The sequence below is a fragment of the Periophthalmus magnuspinnatus genome, chromosome 17 (assembly GCF_009829125.3).
Source record: "Periophthalmus magnuspinnatus isolate fPerMag1 chromosome 17, fPerMag1.2.pri, whole genome shotgun sequence".
Classification (NCBI taxonomy): Eukaryota; Metazoa; Chordata; class Actinopteri; order Gobiiformes; family Gobiidae; genus Periophthalmus; species Periophthalmus magnuspinnatus.
Window position 1 is genome coordinate 26,608,062 of NC_047142.1, and position 19,678 is coordinate 26,627,739.

Below are 19,678 nucleotides of genomic sequence, written 5' to 3' on the forward strand. Positions count from 1 at the left end.
TGTTTCAGCCCTGCTGTGTGCTGTTTGCAGAGTACAGAGTGGAGCTGGAGGAGGTGCTGAAGAGTGAGGCCAGTGGAGACTTTGAAAAGGCCCTCCTGGCTCTGTTTAGGACCAGCAGAGACACCAGTACAGAGGTGGACATGCAGCTGGCTCAGAAGGATGCCGAGGTAACTGCCCGAAACACCAACCAGAGGGACACAGGGGGACACAGGGGGACACAGGGGGACACAGGGGGACACAGGGGGACACAGAGTAAACAGAACAGACTCTGGTACAGGTGTCAGTGGGTAGTTTTCTTAGTGTGTGTTTATATGAGTATTTGGAAGCATAAGTCATTTTTAAATAATTCTTTGAATTTCATTTTCTGGTTTTGTCTTGATTTACCTGTCTTCAGATTCTGTTTGAAGCGGGGGAGAAACAGAAAGGGACCAATGTGGATGCCTTCATCAAAATCCTGACCACTCGCAGCACAGCCCAGCTCTCCAAGAGTGAGTACCTCCTCTTGGTTTAACAGACCAGCTCTCCAAAAGTGAGTACCTCCTCGGAGCTTCTCTCCAGCTGAGTACCTCCTCGGGGCTGGGCACAGCTGCAGAGAGGGGATGCTCAGGGAGTGCCTCATCATTCTGAGTCATAGACTGTGTGTGGATGTGGTGGAACAGGTTATTCAGGTGTGACCAGAGGGACCAGGCCTGGGACATGTCCAGGACCTAACGTCTGGGAGACACAGTGTCCATGTGATCATCTTGTTTCAAAAAGTTGGATTTGGCCGTGAATACCAATGTTTTGATGTTAATCTGAAGGAGGCAAATACATTTAAAGTATTTCCTGTGCAGTTTTGCAGTGTGTGAAGCTCACTCCAGCTGAACGCTGTTGGTTGTTGTCATTGCCTGATTTGGCACCTTTTGTAATTTAACTCGTTTAACTGCTTTAAACCTGTTTATTGTGTTCTGTCACTGTAGCCGGAATTGCTGAGCTTAAATGTAAATGTAAATATAAAAATTTGATGCTTTTTTAAAAATTCTTAGAAATAGAAACAAAACGATCATATTTGACTGTAATCATCAAAGCTGGCTGTTTTACTTATGATGTCAGACTTTTAATTTATATTTGTAAACATAAGTTAAAATCAGTTTATTGAAAACTGAGATTTGTCCAAAGTATGGTCCCTACAGCAGCTTCAGTATCTGAGCATGTTCAGTTCAAATGAAAAATTAGGTCAAGTCAGTAATGTTCCAAACAGGACAAAGACATCTGTCCTTGTCCCTTTTGCTCCGGATCGGTGCCAGTGATCTTTGTTCACATGGCACATTATTTCAAAGGGTAAACACGCTTCATTCTTGTTAAGTGTTTGTATCAAATGAATAAACAGCCAAATAAAAAGCCAAATACTCCATAGATACAGGTTATAGTAGAGGACTGCTTTAAAACACTAATACCGTGTGAGTGCATCAGTGGGTCAAGAGCGCTCTCTACAGGTGTTCTGCTCAGATGTTACCAAAAAGGTATTTAAAAACTGATTGCAATTGACTTTCCAGTGTTACCAAAAATATGTGTGTACAGCAGTCAAGATCTCAGGCACTGTAGTATGATGGATTAAAAGTCCTTTATTCCAGCATGGGCAGTCAACGCATGTGGACACTAGTTTTCACCAGGGCATTGCAGCTAAATGTGTCGGCTGCCCAGGCTGTAATAAAGGACCTTAGGCCTCTGACAGTTTGTGTCCCTGCAGCGTTCCAGAGGTACGCCTCTCTGAGCGACCTGTCCCTGCCCAAGGCCCTGCAGTTAGAGCTCAGCGGAGACGTGGAGGACTGTCTCGTGGACATCGGTTAGACCCCCCCTCCTTTTCTCCTCCTGTCTGTGCATACTTCTGTCTCCTGTATTAAGCCTGTACATTATTAATATATAATCATAATGATTCATTATTCATTCATAATCTTAATAATGTAGATCTGTGTGTTACAGTCAAAGTGTGCTGGAACACACCGGCTTTCTTCGCAGAGAAACTACATGAGGCCATGAAGGTAAGACTGTTCTTTTCTCTCCTCCTATCTACTCTTTGGTCCCTCTCTCCTCTGTAGTATTCTGCTTAACCTCAGTGAGATGTTTCTCCTGCAGAGCCATGGCACATGTGAACAGTCTCTGATCTCCCCTCCTCTTCTTCTCCTCTCTCTCTCCTCTCTTCTCCTCTTCTCTTTTGTAGTCTTCTGCTAAAGTGAGATGTTTCTCCTGACAGGGCCATGGCACATGTGAGCAATCTTTGATCCGAGTGCTCGTGAGCCGCTCTGAGCTGGACCTGAAGAAGATCGTGGAGGAGTACTACGCCATGTACAACCGCCACCTGCAGGAGGACATTGTGGTAAGTGCCCTCACCCCACATATTTAAGAGACTCTATCCATGTTACAGTGTTTTCTCACCAAAGCATCTTGTTTTATTCCATGGTTTGAGCTCTTGGGTAAAGTTGGATCCATTTGGCTATAAACTTCTACACTCTTTGTTCTCTACATCAAAACATGCTTATAGACGCACTATGTTGTTGTTTTTTAAAGTTGAGGGTCCGACCTGGAAGGGTCCCCAAATAAAAAAACGACAACCTAGGAATCTCCATGGAGACAAGTAGGAGACACCACTATTCAATACTAAAACTAGTATTGACACTAGATACTTATTTCTGAAGGTATCAATATTAAAAAAGTCATATTCACAGGACAGAAATGAGTCTATTCTGAATATGTTTATACTGATGTCTCTCTATCTTTAAGTATAAGACACATAGACTAGTATACACCCATGGACCACTATGAACCTACTGGACACTGAGATAACACAGATGGACTAGTACACACACATTACCTCACTGTGAGCCTGTTTGTGTCTCCAGAGGGACACAAAGGGACACTACCAGAAGGTGCTGCTGGGACTGTGTGGACCCATCTGACCTCTGGACCTGTCCACCTCCATCTCCACATATTCATCTCCACCTGTCCACCTCCACATATTCATCTCCACCTGTCCACCTACAGCAGGGACATCCAACCATCTCCCACTGAAGACACTAGAAGAGAGAAGTGTGACGTCCATTTGACTGGACACTTTGTAAGTCCTCAAAGATTCCAACGATCATCATCAAGGAATTTCAAAAAAGAGCAAAAATTAATCTGCACTCTTTATGTTTCATAATACATCTCTTGTTATTTAATTGATATTGAGTCAATTTATTCTAACTAACCAGAGGCACTGCTCTGTCTGCTCTGTTAGACTTAAAACAAATTAAATCAGATTAAACACAATGGACGAGGTGAGCTGAATACAGTCACAAGCTTGCTAGCATTAGCCAACAGTTTTTCTGTGTGCCACTCTCACCTTTTTTGTGTAAAATCAAACTCTTAAACAGGACCATGGACGCTTGGATTGTTCTCACGCTCCTGGTGCTGTTTAAATCCATTTAATATTTTTTCCTTTCATTTTCAGAAAATCTAAAATCTTACAGGCGCCGTTTGCTAATGTGTGCATGCTGTCACCATGGAAAGTGCTGAACATTCCTCCATAGACATACATGCAGAAATTGTCAAATGTACTTAGTTAGAACACTTGAATGCCTGCATAAAATGTATTTTGTAATGATTCTGTTACATGGTCCGAACAGAGTACTGTAATCTGAATTGCATTACATTATATGGTAAAAAAAAACAGAGAATTAAAACAGCTGTATGTTACTGTCACTGTTTCCTTCTTTTCCTGTGATCCTTTTACGTTTTTTCTATATTTGTATTTTTGGAGAATGGCCTCTCAATTTGCAATGTGCCTGTCATATTAAAACAAGATGTTTTGTTTAGCTTTGACAAAGGTCATACTTGTGGGATAAAACAATCTGTTTATTACCCATGCAAAATGTTACATTCATAAAAGTTAAAAGCAAAAACAACATCTTGTACGTGAGCATGAATGATTGAAATGGACAGACAGAGAAACGACTAACCAAAATGGGCAATAAATAAGCAAAGCCACAGAATATCTTATGGCTATTTCAGTTCTTTCAAGTGGTGTTGGACTTGAATTTTTGCCTCTTTTTTCTTTTGTTATTGTACTTTTTTTTTTTTTTTTTCAAGGAACTGTATGTAAGATTTTAAATTCCATAAACATGGCCTCTCTGTGTCTCCAGATACAGGGAACATGTTCAAATCAAATATAGAGTTTACTGATCCCAACTGTAATGCTGATTTATTCTTGATTATACAAATGTTGGACATGGTGGCTGCATTGTTTATGTTATAATTTGGTGTCGTGGTTCTCATAATGATTCTCCAATCAGGGAGTAGAGTGAGCCTCACATGAGTCTCTCATTTGGGATGCCAGTTTCAAAGCTGAATTACAGTTGTTTTAAAACTAAAATGCCTCTCTCTGATCTGAATGGCCACTGCCTAAACCGCAGCACCTGCAGCCATCATGACTCAGTGCTAGTGCAGCCTCTGCAGATCAGGGAGTGAATTCTGGAGGTTCTTTCACATGAGGCCTGTCCATAAACTGAAAATGAGAATAACTTGTATGTGTCCTCTATGTGCAGGTTAAAGTTGTGATTGTAGTAAGAACGCAGGTTATATACAGTTCTTTAAGTCTTTACTTGCTGAGGAAACTGCAACAGATTTTTCCATCACCTTATGATATTACGCTCTCTAGTGAGCATAGGAGGAGACTACAGCATGGTCTTCACTGCCTGTACTTTTTGTTGGTTGTCCCCTGAGACAATGTCTCGCCAAAATATTTTGGAAGGACATTTCTTGTGATTGACATGTTGCATTTCGTCTTATATGAATATATCATTGCTGGTTTTGTAAATAGAACAGTAAGCATAAACAAAGAGCCTTAGTCTTCATGTATTGTTATATGTTTCTTATATTCAAAGGGCTGAATAGGTTTAGTCTCAGCTGAAACTGGAGACAGAAGCTGTTTACAGTTTCAGTGTGCTTAGCCCCTCCCCTCAGATAGATTTAAGGCAGTGGCCACCAGCGATCTGACCAGAACTGAAGAAGCGGCTTGGATGAGCAGCGAAACGTCTTCACTCCTACAAGATTTGTCCAGTTGACAGATTTAACTTCGTTATTTGCTTATATTCAAATGCACATTTTCTTCAAAGACTTTGAACCATATCTTGAATCAATCTCAAGTGCTGACAATAAAAATGTATAAAATCTGAGTGAGAGTGTAAGAGTGTGCTTTATTCATTGCTGCAATGTGTTATTCTTTATAATCTTGTTTTTATTTATTTTATTTATGCGTCCGATTTGGGGACCACAGGATCTTAGTAGGAACTATACTTCCATTCTTTAACTGTGCTTTTGCCCTGATCACCATAGAACAACATACACACATATTACTATAGTCGTGTGTAGTTCTCCTAAACAAACAGAAAGCACAAACAGTTGTTTAGAGGAAACACAGTGGCCCGTGTCTTTGCCTTTTGTCTCTTGAGAAAACCTTTAGGTCCATAGGTCCGTTTACTTTGTTTGACAAATGTATTTAAAAGTATGTTAAATGAATGTCTCCAGCCCTGTGAGCGCAGTGCGTGGTGTGTCACGTGGCGCGCGTAGTTGTCGGTTGCCATAGAAACGAACCCCTCACACATCCCGCAGTGTGCACATCCGTGTGCACGAGGCGAGCTCGAGGACGTCCAGTTGACCACGCACTTTTTGGTGAGTTATGGATTCATGTCCGCGCATTTCACCCAGATTATACCGGGTAATATCGGGTTATACCCGATATAATCGGTGATAACGATGAGCGTTAAACGCAGAGATGGTTTGTTGACGTCACAGAGGCGGAACTAGCGTTGAGTGCTAGCTCTCATGAACCTCACTGGCAGCATCAGTAACTTGTGACCGTGGCCAGGATACAGGCTCAGTTTGAGAGATTATGATCCAGGGATGAGGTAGGACATGCACTGGTTTGACCCTATACTTTGTTCTTTTCAGTTTATCATGTCAGTTAACAGGAATGGGATGCTGCCCTTCCCACCGCCCATCAGCAAAGACAGAGTCATCTGGGATTTTCCAAAGGTAAATAAACCAATCCAACTCTCTATGTAAACAACTAGACAGGATTTATGAAAGAAAAGTGTGAATGTATGACTAACCCAGGTCTACATTAGAACTGAACATGAACTAAGCCCTGAATGAGGGACTGGACTAAACCCTGTTTAACAGCACGCTTATGGAGATGAAACAGAACCAGGGCTCAACCAAGACTGCACTTAAATCTAACTAAGGGTGCGTTCATAGGTGCACAGAAATTACTTAAAAAAATGAAGACTAAAGTGGAACGAAACCTGGAACTAACCTGGACTGAAACAGGACCCAGCCAAGTTTACATCTGGACTAAACTGGGCTCAAAACTCAAAACCAGACCAGGACAAATGTGAACACACTTTCAATCATGACAAGAGCGACAGCTAAGCCAGCATTAAACCAGGTCGAAACCAGAACTACAGCTAAAGCAGGACCAACTCAGGACTAAACTAGGACTGAACTCTGTCTTAAAAGGAAACAAAAGCTGAACTAAATAAAGAACACACCGAAAGCAAACTGGAATCAAAATGAACTACTCTAGGACAGCTGGTAGCGTTGTCACGATGCCAGTATTTCAAACACTAGTCCTCTTTATACGGCTCTGCGTTGTGTTCTGGGTGTTGTGTTAAAGATGTCAGAGTTCAGAAACAAAAAGACAAATCACAACTGCTTGTGAGTGTGATGAGCTCCAACCAATATTCCTTAACAACTAAAACTACAATAAAAGTAAATTAATACAACTATTATTAGTTAAATAACAATTTTGTCTGGACTCAAAATGAGTGTCTTGTCTCAGAGAAGCACCAAAACAAACTCTCACAGCAAGTATGCAAATCAAATACAAAATAACTTATTTGGTCGAAATTTGATAATAAATAATAACTGAAAAAACACATTACACCATGTCAGGATGATAATACACAATTTAAATGATAGTCCTTTGTTTTTTTATTCCCACGTGTCCTTATATCTGTGTAATCCCTCAGTGTCCAGTGGGTTCATAGTGGTCCATGGGTGTACACCGTATTTTATTTTTATTTTTTTTAGTATCTGATTAACTGTTAATATCTTATGTTAACAGGCCAGACACATGTTCAGTTCTGTCTATGCTTCATGTAGCTGAATAAATATAAATGTATTATGTTAATGTGCTGTACTGCTGTTCAGCCTGTTCTCTATTTTATTATTATTATTATTATTATTATTATTATTATTATTATTATTATTATTATTATTATTATTATTATTATTATTATTATTATTATACTTGCCTTTAAAGTTCTTGGTCTTGGATTTTGTAAAATAAATTTCCCCAAAAAATGTGACTTATAGTCCAGTGCGACTTATATATGTTTTTTCTTCATTATTATGTATTTTTCGCTGGTGCGACTTAGCGACATACAGTCCAGAAAATACGATACCAGTCTATGTGTCTTATACTTATTCAGCTCAACGTCATTCTAAAGATATTCAGGAAAGGTTCATTTCTGTTCTGTCAATGTAGTTTTAGTATCAATTAGTATATTAGTAATATAGATTTTCAATACTTTGGACCATTCTAATTGCTGGTATAGCTAGGTCCATGCAGTCATCGGTCATCATCAGTCTCCGAGAGATGGTGGTGTGCTTACTTATTAGACACATGTGACATCTGGTCCTCAGCTCAATGAACTAAAAGAATATTGAATCAGGATCAATCACAGCAGCGGACTAAACATAGAGCGGGACATGAGTGCTTAAAGGAGTCTCAAAGGTGATGTTGTGCTGAGCTGTGGCACTTGATCTTCATGAGTCCACCTTAAAGAGCCTGGACAAAATTAAACTATAAAGTGTTTATAATGTTTGACCGCAGCCCAGTGGTGGAGCATAATGAAGTAAAGTAGTACAGTACTATACTTAAATACAAATTTTATGTATCTGTACTTTACTTTGGATACTTTTTACTTTTACTTCACTACTTTTGAGAGCAGTATCTGTACTTTGTACTCCACTACATTTTTTAACTAGTCTGAAAAATAAAAGTATTTTTATTACTTTTTGAGACCTATTGAAAAGGCAGAGGGTTTCATAGTTTGAGCAAAAATATACAAAGAAAAAAACTATTGATCAGTTGTTTCTGTTGATCAAAATCTGTGTGACATACTTTCACTTTTTACTCTTTAAGTATATTTTTAAACAAGTACTTTAATACTTTTACTTCAGAAGATTTTTTCATGCGATACTTTTACATGAGTATTTTTTTGCTTCAGTATCTGCGCCTTTACTGAATTAACACAGTTGATTAGTTCTTCCACCACTGCTGCAGCCTCATATATTTAGATGTTGCATTGTGTTTAAAGCACTATATTACTTAGGCCTATTGTATGATGTGTGTGTTTCCAGTGTTACACTCCTGAAGCCAGTCTGCAGCTGAAACAGGACTGGGACTTGCAGATAAAAGCCTCCTGCAAAGACAGAGCCTGCAGACAACAACCGTGAGTTAACACCTCTTTTTTAGTATTATCTCTTTTATGATGTTTGAATTTTGAATTATAAATATGTTGTTTTTTGTTTTTTGAGATGGGATAGGCAGAAAATGTCCAAAGTGGTGGTTGTTGGAGACCTGAATGTGGGAAAAACATGTCTTATTAACAGGTAAATCCTTTAAATAATATAAATAAAAACACAGAGGTAAGATAAACTCATTTATACTGGCAGAGGTGGGTTCAGTTATCAACAGTACCGTAAATTTCGGACTACAGAGCGCACCTTGATATAAGCCGCACCAGCTAAATTTGAAGAGAAAATCAATTTTGTACATATATAAGCCGCACCTGAATAAAAGCCGCAGGTTTTCATATTGTAACATGAGATATTTACACAGAAAGACGCTGCACCGACACGCTTTTTTTTAAACTGTGCCTGAAAATTGGCACCAACACGACATCAACACGGGATGAACACATCTGCAGGTTTAGAAAATAAAGCTGCACCAACACGGAAAATCTGCTTTTATTTCCTCTGAAAACTTTTGTCGTCTTTTTACATTGACCAAGTTGGATTCATTGATGTCGAGCTTACGTGCAGTGGCTCTATTTCAGGGGTCGGCAACTCGCGGCTCCGGAGCCGCATGCGCCTCTTTCAGCCTTATACTGCGGCTCTGCGTGGCTTGGGAACTAACACAGACACAGCTCACAGTCCTGCGTAAAGAGCCCTGATTTTCAGACGTTGTGCGCACAGGGGTCAGGAGCAACTTTGGCCCGTCCCTAATGACACACTAATAAGCTCGTCCGTAGATGTATCATGAAAATCCTGCTGGAAATCGCCACAGAAATCTATTTGATGTAGTAGCAAGTTTATTATCTGCTCTTGTCTCCGCGGTGACGTATCACGTATAACACATCAGACACGACGCACAAAAGTAGAGCCACAAGCGAGTGAAAATGAGCCAAAACAAAAGTCTTTGGAGAGCTTTTAACAAAGGGGAAAAGGACAACTGAGGAGCCAGAAGAGGAGACTACGATCTCCAAGAAAAAGAAAGATAAATTTAACAGACAATGCCTACTTAAAATCTGGGTTTGTCGCTACAGGTGACTCTCACGCACAGTCCGCTCTGCGTAACATACGGGAAAAGCAAATAAGGCAATGAAACCTTCAAAACTGCTTTGGCACATGGAGAATAAGCACCTGGGATAAAATGATACGCTACGAGTTTTTTTTGTTGTTGTTTTTTTAAAGAAACTGCGGAGTAGAGTAGACATAATCACATAATCAGCGCGATGCATGATGCAGCGGTTTGGTGAGTTGTATTTTTTAATGCACTTAAGTTGTTTTTGCCATATTTATCTGCCACGTGTAGAAGGCTTGTCCGTGAAAGTAAAACCTACATTATTCCGTTACATTATTGTTATTATACAGTGTTATCTTCATTTTAGATGTCAAAAAGTATTTGCGGCTCCCAGTGTTTTATTTTACGTGGAAAGTGGGTCCAAATGGCTCTTTGCGTGTTAAAGGCCGACCCCTGCTCTGTTTCCTTTCTGTTTCTTTATCTTAAAAACTGCATCATATCCATTTCATGATGCGCAAAATGATCGTTCAAAATCAAAACTAGTGAATTCTTCAGAGCAGAATCTTTCCCCACGTCTGTCTCACTTTTATGTTTACAGCTAGAGAGCGCCCCCCAGGGGCCGTTATCCAGTAAAATTCCATATATAAGCCGCACTGCTGTAAAAGCCGCAGGGTTCAAAGCGTGGAAAAAAAGTAGCGGCTTATAATCCGAAATTTACGGTAAATCAGAAAATCAGATGTTAATTGATACTAAAACTAGTATCAAAACTAGATACTCATTTGAGCAGGTATAAAAACTAAAAAGTCACATTCATAGGACAGAAATAAATGTTTGAATATGTTTATAATGATCTTGAGCTGTATCTTTCTCAAGTATAAGACGCATAGACTAGTATACGCCCATGGACCACTGTGAACCTACTGGACACTGAGGGATTACACACATATAACACATGGGAATAGAACACAAAGTACAACACTTAATACTGAAAAGCACATTCTATTGTCTAAATAGTGTTTCTTTATTATCATCATGATCACAATCGGTATTGAACCTATTCCTTAGTATCGAAATTGAATTTTAGTATCATGACAACATTACAAGTGAGTAGTACTCAAATATACTTGAATAATTGTACTTCCCTGGGTTTTTTTCACCATACTTTAGCTTGTAGAGTGGTAATATATTTCACAGTGTAACAGGACTTTAAAAGTATTTACTGTGAGTAGATGTATTAGGCCCAGGCCTGCGACAATGTCCTGGCGAGGGTCCAATCTGGAGCCTGGAAAATAGAAAAAATCAAGTATTAAACAAGGCTGAACATGCCAGTAACCGGTATCGAAAATTTGAACTCGATGAGCTCTAATTATGAGCACAAACCCCAAGAAAAAAAAATTAAAAAGACAACTCAGTAGTGCCGCCTCAAACTTTGATTTTCATGGGGCCAATGGGAGCCCGACCCCGAAAAAAATCAATGTAAAAATCTGAAACTTGACATGAAAGAGATCATGTCAGGACATGCAAAAAATGTATATCGTGGCCTCGCCCTAAATCATACAGGAAGTCGGCTATATTGGCTCAAACCCGGAAATTACAAAAGCACACACAGTCGCACAGTTTTCATGACTAACACTTCAAATTTGTCCAAAAGGCACTAAACCCATGTGCCATTAAAGATTATCAATTGTGTTTTGAATATTAATTTGGGTGTGGGCAAGGCAAGGCAAGGCAAGTTTATTTGTATAGCACAATTCGTACACAAAGTAATTCAAAGTGCTTTACAGAATAAGAAAGACATTAAAATCACACAAATCAAAACATAAATAATCACAAATAATCATCATAAAATTTACACTAAAACAGAAAAGTACAGAATAAAAACCTTTCAGTCGTATGCACAGGTAAACAGAACCGTTTTGAGCCTGGATTTAAACATTGTCAAAGTAGAGGCCTGTCTCACATCTTCAGGAAGACTGTTCCAGGTTTTAGCTGCATAAAACTGAAACACTGATTCCCCATGTTTAGTCCTGACTCTGGGCACCAGCAGGAGGCCGGTCCCTGAAGTCTTCAGAGTGTGAGATGGTTTATATGGCACTAAAATTTCTGAGATGTACTTCGGTGCTAGGCCACGGAGAGACTTGTTCACACAGAGCTGCTTTAAAGTCTATTCTCTGAGCCACAAGAGCCAGGACAGAGACCTGAGCATAGGACTTATGTGCTTGTACTTCCTGGTTCTAGTCAGGACCCGAGCATGGTGAATTTTTCTGGAATTTCCCCACTGTGGGACTAATAAAGGCATATCTTATCTTATATCTTACCTTATTTTCAACAAAATTGCAATTTTAAATGCTCCAAGAGTATGGGGTCCAGGGCTCTTTGCTCAGGTCCCTGTATGACCGGAGCAGGAGCTGTGGTCGCATTGCCGTCAGTAAGTCAGACCTGTTCCCGGTGCATGTTGGACTCCGCCAGGGCTGCCCTTTGTTACCGGTTCTGTTCATTATATTTATGGACGGAATTTCTAGGTGCAGCCAGGGGCCGGAGGGGGTCTGGTTTGGGAACCACAGGATTTCATCTCTGCTGTTTGCAGATGATGTTGTCCTGATGGCTTCATCGAGCCAGGACCTGCAGCAGGCACTGGGGCGGTTTGCAGCCGAATGTGAAGTGGCTGGGATGAGAATCAGCTCCTCCAAATCCGAGGCCATGGTTCTTGACTGGAAAAAGGTGGTTTGCCCTCTCTGAGTGGGTGGGGAGTCTCTGCCTCAAGTCGAGGAGTTCAAGTATCTCGGGGTCTTGTTCACGAGTGAGGGAAGGATAGAGCGTGAGATTGACAGGCGGGTCAGTGCAGCGTCTGCAGTGATGCGGTTGCTGTATCGGACCATTGTGGAAAAGAAGGAGCTGAGTCAAAAGGCAAAAGCTCGATTTACCAGTTCCTACTCTCACCTATGGTCATGAGCTCTGGACAAGAAAGGACAAGATCGTGGATACAAGCTGCTGAAATGGGTTTCCTCCGCAGGGTGGCTGGGTGCTCCCTTAAAGAGAAGGTGAGGAGCTCAGTTATACAGGAGGAGCTTGTAGTAGAGCTGCTGCTCCTACACGTCGAGAGGAGCCAGCTGCGGTGTCCGGGGTCCGGAGGAGTAGTGAGGGGTGTCTGGGAATACCTGCTTAGACTGCTACCCCCGCGACCCGGTTTCGGATAAGCGGAAGAAAATGGATGGATGGATAAAAAAAAAAAAAATCTTAGACAAGTTTTTTGTTTGGAAAAAGCCAATAGAACAAAACTTATGATTTGTGAGCTGAAGGCCATGATGTACAAATCAAGGTGCTAGCTAACAAAATGGCTCTGGCCAAAAAATGTGACATTGAAATATATTGGTGTTGGTTATCTGAAAATATGACTAGTATGAAAACATTTTGTTTTTCAGAGACAATTGAAATTTGGCACAGACATTTTTCTAGCCATACTGAACAAAAAGCCGATGAGGACTTACTGTACCTCTTTTTACAATCTTGTTGCTGTGGCAACATACAACATTTGTTATAGAAATATCTGGGTTTCGGTTAACTAGGATGAAAATAATGTGTTAGTCATTGACCACCAAAATTGGGTACAGTGGGGCCATATATCGCCATGTGCAGATTTGATTTATGAATGATTTCATTATTTGTGTTTCTTGCACTTCACCTTCCCATATGATTTACCTTTATCATCTAATCTCTGCATCACAGTAAAGTCTGTAGAGATAACTATTCTAGATATTTTTACAAGTGGGGCTGGGTGATACTGACACAAAGGAATACCTTTTGTTAAAGAGGGGGTATTAGGCAACATCGTCTTTTCTGAGCTTTTTACCATATATTGTAAGAGGTTTTATATGTCGTCCATGCATGTTTGAGTAATCTTGTGCTCTCTCCAGGGTCCTATTCCACCTCTATTTACAAATAGGAAATAATTAAGAATCAATTTGACTATGCTATAATAAAATGTACTATTTTGCTGTTTCAGATTTTGCAAAGATGTATTTGAGCGTGACTACAAGGCCACAATAGGAGTAGACTTTGAGATTGAGCGTTTTGAGATGTCAGGAGTCCCTTTCTCTCTCCAGATGTAAGTTAGTCTTTCATAAAATTGTATCTTAGATGTTCTATATTTGTTCACAATAGAGTTGTTAAGTGTGATGTCACTTTCTGTCCATCAGGTGATTGAAAACAATGAATATGTTACAGTTTCCTGTTTTTTAACGATGACACATCTTGTTAAAACAAGATTTCAGTTGTTTAAAGCTAACATGATTAGAAGCATGGATCGATCATTATAACTGTGACAGAAATTGCACATGGGAGGTTTAGTAAGAAGCTGGGCTAAACTAGCGAAGGCCGTGACTGGCAGTTAATGAGATACACACACTGGTAATTCTACGATAGAGTACTATATTATTTACATATTTGATACAATTTGTGGTTAAACATATGCTTTTGAAAGGTAATTGTCCTGTTTCACAAATAAGGCACAAAAACAAAGAGAGAAATCAGATCTGAAGTTTCTGGTTGGACCCGAAAGTGACATCATCACTATAATTCCTAACAACATGTATTTCCTTATAGTTGGGACACGGCTGGGCAGGAAAAGTTCAAATGCATAGCTTCTGCATATTACCGGGGTGCACAAGGTAAGTTATTCAGTTATTTATCTCTCACTATACAGTTATTAAAAACTTAACTTTTTATCAAACTTTAGCTGGAACCATAGACTGTATATATAAGAGGACATAGCTTCCGACTCCATTGACTCCAATTCACTTTACATTGAAAGATTGTCACCCCTCTCTCTGTAACTGCTGCTGTCAGATTTGTCATTTTAGTCTTCAAATGGTCTGCTCTACATGATTCTGATAGTTTGATTTCACTATTGTCCATCAATCAAGATATGAACATTAATAACAGACTAATCAGGCTCCTTCTTTCCCCCCTCGATAGCAACAGGTTTGATTGACAGTTTTGCTAAGTGTCCGCTCTCCGCTAAACCAACGGTGCTTTACCTTACCTTTCTCTCTTAGTCGTTCTTTATACAGTCTGTGGTTGGAACTGAGTAGACAGTCCAAATAATTCAACATTCTGAGAGCTTGTTAGAAGGTAGACTGCATCCTTCAATTCAAAGAAACTACTATCTCACATGCAGAGTAGCCCACAGCAGTTTGTGAATGACACCTCATGTGTGGCAGGTTATTACTCCAAACAGTTGTCATATACTTACAGTATTGAATTAGGTTAATGTCTTCAATATTAGCTTTGAACCAGCAGTTAGGTCAGACAAGTGTATCTGCTCTGTGCCACTGGTCATGTCACTAGCCTAAAGCTGCACAATTTTTCTACAGTCAAATTCACTGTGATTTTGATTTCTAGTTATCGTCACAGTGTTCGACATGGCTGATATTAAGTCTCTGGATCATACACGGTGAGTCATGGTTCTGTTTTATGTACCTGTATTATTGACGTCAGTTGTTATTGACGACAGTTGTCCCTTGCTATATCGCGGTTCACCTTCAATCAATCATTCTCCTCCGTGCCGTGTCTCCTGTACGGTACAGAATGTGTTCAGCCAAATTTACATAAATGTTGGATCGCAGTGTGACTCTGAAGTGCTGTATGTTTGCAAGTTTTCTCCCCGACAAAACCCACAATGTCGATGAAACGTTCTGCACCGACAAAGACGCCTACGAAGGTTTGAACTTTGAGAGAGTTTAAACAAGAGAGAAATGTGAGAAAATGTTAACGCCTGTGTGAGAAAAGTGCATAAAGTGTGTGGTGAGGGGTTTTACAGCAAAAAACATATAATAATTGTAAAAAATAAAGCTGACTACTTCGTGGATTTTGCATATTGTGGATTATTTTTTAGAACGTAGCCCACATGATAAACCAGGGACCACTGTATTTCAACATGGTGCCCAACGCATACAGTTCATGGTACTAATTTCACAAAAACATATTTTATAACGCTTAAACAAGTATCTAGTTTCTATAGTAGTTTTAGTATCAATTTGTATCTGATTTTACTTATGACAACTGTATTTACAGACAGTGGCTTGAAGAGGCCATGAGGGAAAACAAACCAGGCTCTTGTTTTGTCTTCTTAGTCGGAACCAAAAGTGATCTCCTGGTAAGCTCATGTCTACAGAAATGCATACAGTTACATATTGTGAAATGTTTGTTGATACTGCATATGATTCTCTGGGGGTGTGATGCTAATTACGGCACTGCTCTGTCTGAACCTCAAATTATACTAATCTGAGTTTAATTTCAACACAATCTGACCATAAAGAACTGAATTAGTTGGAACTACAACATGTGCACTGATTTGAGAGGGACTTGTTTAACATTAGCCAACAGTTTTTCAGTTACTCACTCTCACTTTTTTGTTGTAAATCAAACTTCTAAACAGGACCATGAGCTCGGATTGATCATAGGCTGCTGAAAATGTGCTCTTTAATTCCATTCTCTATTTTAAACAATCTAAAAACTTATCAGGCTGTGTCAGTAAACCAAGTCCTATTTTGTTTTGTTTTTTCTTATTAGTCCTCAGAGGAAAGGAGAAGAACAGAGAGAGATGCTGTCAAAATGGCTACAGAAATGAATGCAGAGTTCTGGGCAGTTTCATCCAAAACTGGTAAAGTGTCACTTTCAGTTGTTTTTAGACTTTACAATGTAATGACGTCATACTCGCAGATGGGGGCAAAGGTCAGATTCCCCTATTGTTTATAATGTACTATCATAAGAAATATCCAAAAAGTACATTTGCAAATGTTGTATCCATATTCTTTATATATATAAATGAACATAGCTAACCTGCTCCAAATAGGAAGTGATCATGGGTGTGCGCTTCTAGCTCCATCGACTCTGGCTCCAATTCACTTTCTACTGAAAAACTGTGTCCCCTCTTTCTGTAACTGCTGCTGTCAGACTCGTCATTTTGGTCTTAAATGTTCGTATTAACTCTACATGATCCTGGGGTTTTTATTTCACTATTGTGTCTGTAACTCAAGATATAAACATTAATTTAAAAAAACAACAAATCAGGCTCCTTCCTACCCGCAAGTTCTCTTCCACTAGTGTTAGCAACAGGTTTGATTAAGAGCATTGCTGAGCATCCGCCCCCTGCAAAAAAAAAGGCAGTGCATGTGGAACGAGGTGCTACCTTCAACAGCCTCACTCACAGATTAGTTCTTTGGTTCCTATGATATTTGTGCTCAAAATTCCAAATATGGAACTGGGCTCCAGATTAGCCGCTATACTTGTTAGCCTTGATGAGCTTCATTTGGAGCTGAACGCTGTGATGACGTCACACTCACTGAATTCACTTCATTATACAATCTATGGTTGAACCTGATCATTTCTATCAGTGACTAGACATAAGAACTCACTGTATTGCAAAAGAAATCTGCGTTTTAACTATATTAATTTTAGCAGCCACATCTGTATTAAATTGTATTGGCCTACAGAATGTTGTGATGTCATCTGAAACACAGTGATACTTTCAATATTTGCAATTTAAAAAGCACAAAAAAAAACAAACTTGTTTGCCAACATAATAGTTATTATTTAAAGTGCACCATAAAACCTTTTTGATGGAGGGTCCCCCACCTTCTTGTCTTAGTAGAAGTGTTATTGTTTAGCTTGGAATGTTCCACAGTATGACATTAAATTTGACATTTCTGCTATTACAGGTGTTTTTATTGCTAAAAAATACCCTTAAAAACATGCATTCATATTTATGAGGAGGTTTGCCTCTACACAGATCTGACCTGTAACTCTGCCGGGTGCCATCACCTTTTTGTCTCCATTGAGAAAGGTTGCTTTATCTGGAAAATTCCAGAGTATAGCATTAAAATTATATATCTTGCATTTATCTAACTTTAACTTTTTTATTACTAAAATGTGATTGGCCCCCTGGAGACAACTGCTTGTCTCCATGGAGAGAAGTTTAATGCCATACTGTAGAACATTCCAGGCAAAGTATCTTTTTACCCTCCACTAGAAAAGTTACATAGTGCACCTTTAACGTTGCATTAAAGTTTCTGTTTTATTCATGTTTTTTCTCATGTTTAGGGGAAAATGTGCAAGGATTTTTCTTCCGAACAGCAGCTCTGGCCTTTGAGAGCTGCATGTTGAAAGACCTGGACGACAGAACTCCTGCCAGCATTGGCCTTGGCGACAGTATTAGTGAGCAATTAGTCAGTGTTTCCTGTTCATACAGGAGACTATGGTGGCCCCATTAATCTAAAACAGTCCCCACAGTCCCCCATAGTCTAAAAACAACCTGGACTATATATGAGCATTAAACTATGAGGAGCTGTGCGCTCTGCAGTTTTAAGGCAAGGCAAGGCAAGTTTATTTGTATAGCACAATTCGTACACAAGGTAATTCAAAGTGCTTTACAGAATAAGAAAGACATTAAAATCACACAAATCAAAACATAAATAATCACCCAATCTGCAACTCTCTCACCCACTCGTTTGCACCCTTTAAAAACTCTCTCTCGCACTCTTTAAACACTGTCTTGCTCAGTTTAAGAACTTTCCCATTACTTTACAAAAAACTTTCCTGTCACTTCCCAAATACTTTCCTGTCACTTTACTATGTCTAGTAAAAGTCTGTCAGTCCATGTTTCTTTTGTCATCATAAAATTACCATTAAAGGAGAAGAGTGCAGAATAAAAACCTTTCAGTCATATGCACAGCTGAACAGAACCGTTTTGAGCCTGGATTTAAATATGGTCAAAGTAGAGGCCTGTCTCACATCTTCAGGAAGACTGTTCCAGGTGTTACCGGCATAAAACTGAAACGCTGATTCCCCATGTTTAGTCCTGACTCTGGGCACCAGCAGGAGGCCGGTCCCTGAAGTCCTCAAATTGCGAGATGGTTCATATGGCACTAACATGTCAGAGATATACTTTGGACCTAGGCCATGGAGAGACTTATACACAAGCAGAGCTGCTTTAAAGTCTATTCTTTGAGCTACAGGAAGCCAGTGCAGAGACCTGAGCACAGGACTTATGTGCTCATACTTCCTGGTTCTAGTCAGGACCCGAGCAGCAGCGTTCTGGATGTACTGCAGCTGTGTTAAGGCTTGTTTGGAGAGGCCAGTGAGCACTTTAACACTTGACGTGGAGCGTGTTAAAAACTACAGAATGCACGGCTCCTACAATCACAAAATGAAATGTGTCACGTGTGAATGTGAAAAGACCGTTCAGGGTCTATAGTCCCTACATTCTACTAGAGCAGTGGAGCATTTGTTTACCCATCGCTACAGTGATGTCATGGTGATGGCTGCAGAGCGGTGATATAGTTTGTGATTTAACTGTCGCTGGACTACTTGTGTGCTATGCAGTATTAATGCACCGCTGTTAGCCATTTGAATTCTCACTGACTGTGGTAGAAATTGGCACAACAAAATTAGGCTTTGTTGCTTGTTGAATTATCATAAATTTACAAAACAAGTGATATTTACATTCCACGGATTGAATGAGATGAAATTGTTGTACAAATTATTTGTGCCACCATAGTCTTAACCGAATCTATGGGAAATACTGAGTTAAACGTTTCATAGATGCATATAGCCTGTGGCTATGAGTTTATAATCCATGCTTATTTTGTTAGGATCAAATGGTACAAACCTGGAGGCAGCTTCAGCACACGAGGTGAAGACGCGCTGCTGCTGACGAAGAGGAAACTCACAGGACATAGAAGACAAATATATATGTATGGATAGATCATTCCCAACCTTTTTTGTCTGGTGTACAAAGTATTGTCTCACACTCTAGAGTACCCCCTACATCACGTACCAGTGTTTTTTGTTAGTAAATTATTTAACCAAATTGGTTTACTAATATAGTCAATTATAACAAATCTATTTTCTTGTTTTAATAATATTATTTACCATTTTATCCTATAGAACTGTAAAATATATTACTAGGAGCATTTTAGATTCAGATACTATACAGTTCCAACTTTGTTTTAAATCTGAAATAATTTTAACTTAGTAATAATGTCTCACTGCACTCACTGAATGTGCCTTAAG

The 19,678-nt window shown here is 39.5% G+C and overlaps 2 protein-coding genes across 2 annotated transcripts; both read left to right on the top strand.

Moving 5' to 3' along the window:
* The first annotated feature begins 34 nt into the window (after nt 1-34).
* On the top strand, nt 35-5,191 carry LOC117384815 (annexin A1-like). Its single transcript, XM_033981966.2, has 6 exons — nt 35-167; nt 395-488; nt 1,730-1,825; nt 1,963-2,021; nt 2,234-2,356; nt 2,880-5,191. The coding sequence occupies exons 1-6, from the start codon at nt 141-143 to the stop codon at nt 2,934-2,936; spliced, it is 456 nt and encodes a 151-aa protein (XP_033837857.2). The 5' UTR covers nt 35-140; the 3' UTR covers nt 2,937-5,191.
* A 434-nt stretch (nt 5,192-5,625) lies between these two features.
* Nucleotides 5,626-19,319, top strand: rab36 (RAB36, member RAS oncogene family). Its single transcript, XM_033981968.2, has 11 exons — nt 5,626-5,688; nt 5,968-6,051; nt 8,443-8,534; nt 8,620-8,694; nt 13,611-13,712; nt 14,210-14,274; nt 15,008-15,059; nt 15,680-15,761; nt 16,178-16,268; nt 17,708-17,821; nt 19,258-19,319. Exons 2-11 carry the CDS (start codon nt 5,974-5,976, stop codon nt 19,317-19,319), a joined length of 813 nt encoding a protein of 270 aa, XP_033837859.1. The 5' UTR covers nt 5,626-5,688; nt 5,968-5,973.
* The last annotated feature ends 359 nt before the right edge of the window (nt 19,320-19,678 follow it).

Excerpts from the sequence above, each read along its gene's own strand:
- LOC117384815 (XM_033981966.2), top strand. The coding sequence starts at position 141 with ATGCAGCTGGCTCAGAAGGATGCCGAG. Across the intron at positions 489-1,729 it reads CACAGCCCAGCTCTCCAAGA|CGTTCCAGAGGTACGCCTCT; the intron begins GTGAGTACCTCC and ends GTGTCCCTGCAG. Across the intron at positions 2,022-2,233 it reads AACTACATGAGGCCATGAAG|GGCCATGGCACATGTGAGCA; the intron begins GTAAGACTGTTC and ends TTCTCCTGACAG.
- rab36 (XM_033981968.2), top strand. The coding sequence starts at position 5,974 with ATGTCAGTTAACAGGAATGGGATGCTGCCCTTCCCACCGCCCATCAGC. Across the intron at positions 6,052-8,442 it reads TCATCTGGGATTTTCCAAAG|TGTTACACTCCTGAAGCCAG; the intron begins GTAAATAAACCA and ends GTGTGTTTCCAG. Across the intron at positions 14,275-15,007 it reads ATATTACCGGGGTGCACAAG|TTATCGTCACAGTGTTCGAC; the intron begins GTAAGTTATTCA and ends TTTGATTTCTAG.